Source organism: Sinocyclocheilus grahami, unplaced genomic scaffold (genome assembly GCF_001515645.1).
Source record: "Sinocyclocheilus grahami isolate Dianchi unplaced genomic scaffold, SAMN03320097.WGS_v1.1 scaffold491.1, whole genome shotgun sequence".
NCBI lineage: Eukaryota > Metazoa > Chordata > Actinopteri > Cypriniformes > Cyprinidae > Sinocyclocheilus > Sinocyclocheilus grahami.
This window is the reverse complement of record NW_015505670.1, coordinates 421,659-428,834: the sequence shown is the minus strand read 5'-3', so window position 1 is coordinate 428,834 and position 7,176 is coordinate 421,659. Positions and strand designations below refer to the sequence as shown.

The window sequence follows — 7,176 nt, the reverse complement described above, 5'->3', positions numbered from 1 at the left end:
TAAAGGTTATGCGTATTTGGCGTGCTGTCCGGGGAGAGGGCTCCGAGCTCTGTAACTACTCTCGAGCCCGGGGTACTCCCCCTGTCCGGGGAGAGGGGTCCGAGCTCGGGTCTAAGCCCGGACCCAGAGCGCTCCCCCCGATTGTTCCACCCCGTTCTGGGGTAGGAATGGGCTGAAGGTGAGGAGTCGGGGTGGTGGAGGGATGCTGAAAGACTAGAGATAATGGAGGTAAGGCTGCTTTGATTATTTATAGAGGTTCTCTATTGTGCTGATTGGATAGATGGTGTAATTACTGATGATGGACTGGCCGTGTTAATTATCTGCGCGTGCTCCTCCCGAAATTTGTTAATAAAACATCACTTAGTGGACTTTGTTATCCTAGGTACAACCAAAAGTCCAGAGTTTTGTGACCTTAGGGAGCGTGATGGATTGTAGCGTGGTAGAAGACTAGTTAGGTACGCAGGAGCTAACCCATTAAGGGCCTTATAGGCAAGTAATAATATTTTGTAACCGATATGGAACTTAATAGGTAGCCAGTGCAGAGACTGTAAAATTGGGGTAATATGATCATATTTTCTTGATTTTCATATTTTCATTTTTCTTGTTCAGTTCACTAACACTGAACAGTTCCATTTGTATTAACAAACATTAACAATGATTAATAGATACTAAATGTTATGCTTATTGTTAGTTAATTTTAGGTAATGCTAACTAATGGGACCTCATTGTAGAGTGTTACCAAGATAATATTTGTATTTAGTGACCAAACTGGGTTTTGATGTTTTTGACACTTAGAGAAATGCCGGCAGTAGCTCTGAAGGTACGGAGGATTCAGACTTCTCCGCTGAGCACACAGACAGCTCAGAGAGTGACGCCCATGCGGTGAGAAACACCCGCCTCACTCGCTCCTCATTGCGCCTCAGCCGCAACTCGCAAGGTAAGACACGAGACATTGTACTGATCATTTACTAAGAGCTCTTCAGTAAAAGTATGATTTACAAATAATGAGGCAATCAAGAACTTTGGGCTGTAGGAATAATGAAATTATCATGTGATTTTTGACCCAAAAGAAACAATAATTGAAATCTGAGGTGATGGGTTGATAGGTAGGAAGCATGATTGATGGAGAACAACAAACAAAAGAATGAACGAACAAACCTGAGAGCTTTGTTTCTAGATTCCAGTCCTGTGGGGAACCCGTCTGCCTCAGTTTCAGAGGAGGTGGTGAACTATTCCACCCGTCGCGTGACTCGTAGTCAACAGCAGGGGGTGTCAGTCTTGCCCAAGAAATACCCCTTGCGGCAGAGTCGTTCTTCTGGCTCAGACACGGAGCAGCATGGGGAAATCTCAGAGAGGGGTAGGAGGAGAAAACCGCATGGTTCTTCACTCATGCCTTCCCTCATTTGAGTATCTCCATGCTTTGCTCTGCTCACATGGGCTTCTCTTCATTAGTTTTTTTTCTTTCTGACAAATCACAGATTTTCCTCAGTTCATATAGCATGTTAACCATTCCAAAGTTTGGGGTCAGTAAGTATTTTTTTCTTTTCGTTCTAAGCAGCACAACTGTTTTCAACATTGATAATAATAAGAAATGTTTCTTGAACACCAAATCAGCATTTTAGAATGATTTCTGAAGGATCATGTGACACTGAAAACTGGAATAATGACTGCTGAAAATTCAACTTTGACATCACAGGAATAAAATACATTTTGAAATTTTCAAATAGAAAACAGTTATTTTAAATTGTTATAATATTTAACAGTATTACTGTTTTTACTGTATTTATCAAATAAATGCAGCCTTGGTGAGCAGAGGAGTCTTCTTTCAAAAGCATGTTAAAAAAATCTTACTGACCTTAAACCTTTAAACAGTAGTGTACATTTTCATAATCCTTTAAGATGTAAAAATTGAATTATTTGAAGTAATGCATTAGACTTACATAATAATTCATTTCATATTATTCTGTGGCTTTTGCCTACTTTTTCTGTTGTAGTTTGCTATCATTTGAATGGATACGTACCACTCTCAATTCGTTAAATTTTGTTTGTACATATACACCCTAAATTAGTTAGTTACTGTTTAATCTGTTTTTGACAATATGTTGGCTCAAGCATCAATAAAACAACCTTATGTTGCAGTTCAAAAGCATACAGCTTTTTGTCATGAATTATTAAGTGGCACTTTTAACATGAATGATCATCACTGATACCAAAAAGTTTTATACTAGTGATTATTACTGATTGACATGTGATTGACATTTTAATCTCAACTTTTGAGAGACGTGGTTAGTACAGTATGTGGTTAGCTACACCTTCACTTTAACCTCCACTTGTTTTTATTGTTTTATTCTTCCTTTGCTCTGTAGTTACACTATTGCCCTTTTCATTTTATTAATGTAATGATATATTCCTTATTCCATTCTTAGATTTTATACAGTCCTGTTTTCTGTTGTGTTGGTCATCCAGACATTAAGGAAAGTGCAGACCATGATGAGTCCCCACCCAGGACGCCCACAGGCAACGCTCCTTCCTCTGAGTCTGACATCGACATGTCCAGCCCAAACGTATCTCATGATGAGAGTCTGGCAAAGGAGCTGTCTCTGAAAGAATCCGGCCTTGCTCACCGGCCTAAGCGACGACGCTTTCATGAGAGCTACAACTTTAACATGAAGTGCCCCACACCTGGTTGTAATTCACTTGGTAATTGAATTCCAGGTCCTTTATTTTATTTTATTTTTTAAATATTTACACTACCGTTCAAAGGTTTGGATGTTTTTCTTTTTCAGAAACAAGTCTGTTATGTTCACCAATGTTGCATTTATTTGATTAAAAATTTTTTTATTGTGTTTTCTATTTTCACTTATTGCAATTTATTTCTGTGATGGCAAAGCTGTCATTACTTTTATACATTACATTATAATTTTCAGCAGTCATTACTCCAGGCTTTTGTACCATATGATCCTTCAGAAATCCTTCTGACATGCAGATTTGGTGCTTAGAAAACCTTTCTTATTATTCATTTCTTATTTATGATTGTTGAAAACATTCATTCTTTGATAAATAGAAAGGTAGAAAGAGCAGCTTTTATTTGTAATGGAAAAATCTTGTAATATTATAAATGTCTTTACTGTCCACTTTGATCAATTTAATCTGTCCTGGCTGAATAAAAGTATTCATTTCTTAAAACATTTTTACAGACCCCAGACTTTGGATGGTAGTGTATTTGTTTCAGTGTATGAATAGTGGCTTTATTTTTCTTCTGGCAAGACTGTTTTGTGTTTAGGCTTATTTAAATGCTCAAATATTTAAATTCAACCTTCATTCCTCCTTCAGGACATTTGACCGGGAAACATGAAAGGCACTTTTCAATATCTGGATGTCCACTATACCATAACCTTTCAGCAGATGAGTGTAAGGTAATGCTTATGTGTGTCGTTTGGATTAAACCTTTAGCCAGATTGTATTTTGCTTAAACGGCAAGGTTTACCTTAAAATCAAACCTTTTACTCAGGTGAAGGCAAGCTCTCGAGACAAACACGTGGAGGAGAGGACGCTGTCCCAGCGACAGGATGAGAATCGCCATTCTGCTCGGCAACAGGTAAAACAGCACACCAGGTATTTAACATCTTCCCTCTTGAACCGGTATGTGCCCATGAATGACATTCTCCAAGAGCTACTTTCAGATTTTATGTGCAGTAACAATACATGTTAAATAAATAGCCTCAACTAGCACTCACATTCTCTGAGTTACCTCCCCTCCAGGCCCAAACAGAGCGACAGCTGCGGTATAAAGAAAAGGTGACAGAGATGAGGAGGAAGAGAAACTCCGTTCCTCTTAAAGAGCAAAAAGACAAGTATACAGTGAGTGTCACATGCTCCATATTTGCAGAAAGAATGACAACAGCCCTTAGCAGATAAATGTATCAGTTTCTGATCTCTCATTGTTTGACTCTCCAGGAGCACAGACAGACCCATGGCAGCAGTCGTGAGCCTCTCCTGGAGAACATCACAAGTGACTATGACTTGGAGCTATTCAGAAAAGCCCAGGCACGTGTCTTGGATGATCTTGTAAGAGAGAAGACCCATCTCATTTTTTCCCTCGTTTTCTCCTTTTTCCTCTCTTTTTCATGAATCTGTAAAGATTGTGGTGGGCTGAGCCTTCTCACCACTGCATTCTGGGTTATGCGATGGGCCTACGCCGGACTCTCTTCCACTGTAGCCTCCACACTGCTGCCATTCTCTCATCTGTTGCATATGGGTGTTACTCAGAGTTTTAAGCAACACCCTTTAATTGTCCTACCTTAAAGGAACAGCTCCAAAAATGACAATTCTGACATTTACTAACCCTGATGTTGTAGACCTGGGTAGTGTCATCTTTTAGAGCTTGACTGAAAAAAAACTGAGTGAATAATAACAGAATTGTAATTTTTGGTTGAACTGTTCCAATAAGAGAAAACGTCTCAGGTTACGTATGCAACCATGGTTCCCTGAGTAGGGAATGAGACGCTGCGTCCTCTAGGGGTCGCTATGGGGAAAAAACACCAACAACACGTTGGCCGGCGACAGCCATGACGTCACTACTGGTGCGACTATAGTATAAATAGGCGCCGGGAGAACACATCATCCACTTCTTCGTCTGAAGCTTGCATCCGAAGCATGGCAAGAAACCTAGAGGACGCAGTGTCTCATTCCCTACTCAGGGAACCATGGTTGCATACGTACCCCGAGACGTTCCCTTTCAAGGGAACTTCGAACTGCGTCCTCTAGGGGTAGCTATGGGGAACGGTATACCCACGCCACCATGCTGAGAGGAGTGCATGCCAGAAACCATGGCGAGCACTAAGTACCAACTCTACCATAGCCATGGGAGAGTTGCCCCGGGACGTTAAGATGGCTTTCAGTGACATTATCCCCTACGGTCAAAGGCCTAGGCTACATACCCCAAAAACTTACCTGTTAGGGCCAGAACTCCTGGGCCCGGGGTAGAGCTCAAGGCTTGGAATCAGGAATAGATTCCTTTAAGGGAATACGACCAAGAGCCTAGAATCATACTAAGTCTTGGCGTGTCACACAGGGGCTACTGCATACTCTGCATATGCTGAAGGAACTGTCTCAACAGATCCCTAGTAGCAACACCCTGTTAAAGTAGGTATCCAGAGGATACATAGGTGGAGTGGTGCCCAAGGCGGAACCGGGGCTTAACCAGCTCAAGAGAGGGCACAAAGCTCTCACCATACAGGATTTTAGAAAGAATGCAGAGTACTAGCATGCGAACTTACCACAGTGTGGATTTTAGAACGTGTACAAAGACTTAAGTACACACTTACCATAACATGGATTTATAAGTACCGTTCTAAGGGGCTCTCGTGGCACTCTGAAAGAGCAGCCCATAGATGGAAATGGTGCATCCCAGAATGCTATGTTTGAGAAGTCATCAACTCGATCTAAGGCTTTATAATGCTGAAGTGGCTAGCAGTAAATCTCTAGTTGAGGGAGCAAACGCCAAACTCTCAATCGAGAGGGGGCTCGACCTACAGCATGTTCCAATGCTGGAACAGCTAGCAGTTACTAAGCTGAGGGAGCAACACTCTCAATCGAGAGGGGGGCTCGACCTGCAGCATGTTTCAATGCTGGAACAGCTAGCAGTAAGTTACCTTAGCTGAGGGAGCACAACACCCAGCTCTGAACGAGAGGGGGCTCGACCTACAGCACAATCGTTAGAAATCAAAAGGATAAGTGTACTGCAAGCTAGCCAAAAAACTCAGCGCATCAGAGAGGCAGAGGAATGGCCTAGTTCGCCTGATGCTGCTGGTTCCAGGTGCTCTGGGAAAAACAGAGAACTCAACTCTCACGTGAGAGGAGAACTCCGAATTCAGAAAGGAGTAGCGTGCTCATAGGCAACCCTTTGATAAAGGGGCGCACTGCTAAACACTACCACAAGAACAGCCCACGGAGCGAGGAATCCAACTCCTCAGAAGGGAGAGAATTCAAATGCTCGAAAGAAAGCACCATGCTCGCAATAACCCTCAATGGTGAGGGGAGCAATGCTTCAAAAGTGTGTCAACAGAGACACACTGGTTGAGTGGAGCCCAAGGTACCGGGGTCTAAACCAACTCAGAGAAAGGGAACAAGGCTAAAACCGTGTAACCCTTACCATACATGATTTCGGAAAAGTGAGCAAAGTATAACGTGCACACTTACCACTATGTGGATTTTAGAAAGTGTGCAAAGTGCTAACGTGCCCACTTACCACTATGTGGATTTCAGAAAGTGCACAAAGCTTAGCGTGTGCACTTACCATAGCATGGATTTAAGAGCTTCCCAAGCATCTGTTCACAGATACCCAGAAGTACTGAGCCAAACGGGAGAGGCAAGCTCAAATACAACCCTCTAAGGCGAGGGGAGCACTGCCTGAAACAGCATTACACAAGAAGGTTCTCGCAAATGCCACCTATACTTCCCGCTCGATGCCTCAGCAAGAGGGGATATCTTGGTGACCAGGAGGCCCCTCAGGGCGACCTAGATAAGGTATACCAGACTGGGCAGCCTGAAAGCATAAGCCCAGCCTGGACGTCCAGGAAATTTTGCAGTGCCGTGCTGGGGGCCTGATGATCAAGAAGGCTCCCGCAGAAGCCTGTGACCTGGCCGCATGATCCAGGAAGCATGAAGCCGAAACCAGGCTATCATACCGGCTGGATATCCTATCAACGAGTGAAGTAAACACTGCAAGGTGAGCACCCGGTTTCTGAATCCAACAGAGGGGGTGCTCACCGAGAACCTACCCTAGAAAAAGGACAGAAACACACAGGTCCCGGAAAACACTGCAAAGAAAGCTAGTAGATGGATTATACACATAACCACCTGAGCATTAAATACACACACACATATATGTATATATATTTAGAATTGGATCGTACTCACCCACCATGGTTCCCGCGCCGGAGCCCCATTCAGCAAGCGACTGAAGAAGCCTCTGGTCCGGACCATCAGTAAGGTGGTCACTATGAAGCCATAGAACCAACCAAACATCATAGGTCCAGCATAGGAGACTGTAATGCAGGAAGTTCCCACCTAACCTCGGTCAGGCGGAGAGATGGTGGTAACAGGGGAATTAGGAAAGGGAAGATAAGGGCAGATGTAAAACCCCCGAAGGAAATGAGTAGATACTGAAGTATC

The 7,176-nt window shown here is 43.0% G+C and overlaps 1 protein-coding gene across 4 annotated transcripts in view; it reads left to right on the top strand.

Annotated features, from left to right (window-relative positions):
- The window catches only part of LOC107554133 (histone acetyltransferase KAT7-like), a 15,374-nt gene that overhangs the window by 1,687 nt on the left and 6,511 nt on the right, over nt 1-7,176 (top strand). For 2 of the 4 annotated variants that reach the window (XR_001605033.1, XM_016236543.1), the window contains exons 2-8: nt 796-937; nt 1,178-1,357; nt 2,467-2,700; nt 3,334-3,416; nt 3,512-3,598; nt 3,763-3,861; nt 3,958-4,068. Coding sequence is in view for 3 of the 4 variants with exons in the window: in XM_016236543.1 (XP_016092029.1) it covers nt 796-937; nt 1,178-1,357; nt 2,467-2,700; nt 3,334-3,416; nt 3,512-3,598; nt 3,763-3,861; nt 3,958-4,068 (936 nt within the window). In the remaining variant the exon portion in view is untranslated. The remainder of the gene's footprint in view (nt 1-795; nt 938-1,177; nt 1,358-2,466; nt 2,701-3,333; nt 3,417-3,511; nt 3,599-3,762; nt 3,862-3,957; nt 4,069-7,176) is intronic. The other 2 variants (XM_016236544.1, XM_016236545.1) reach the window with 2 other exon arrangements.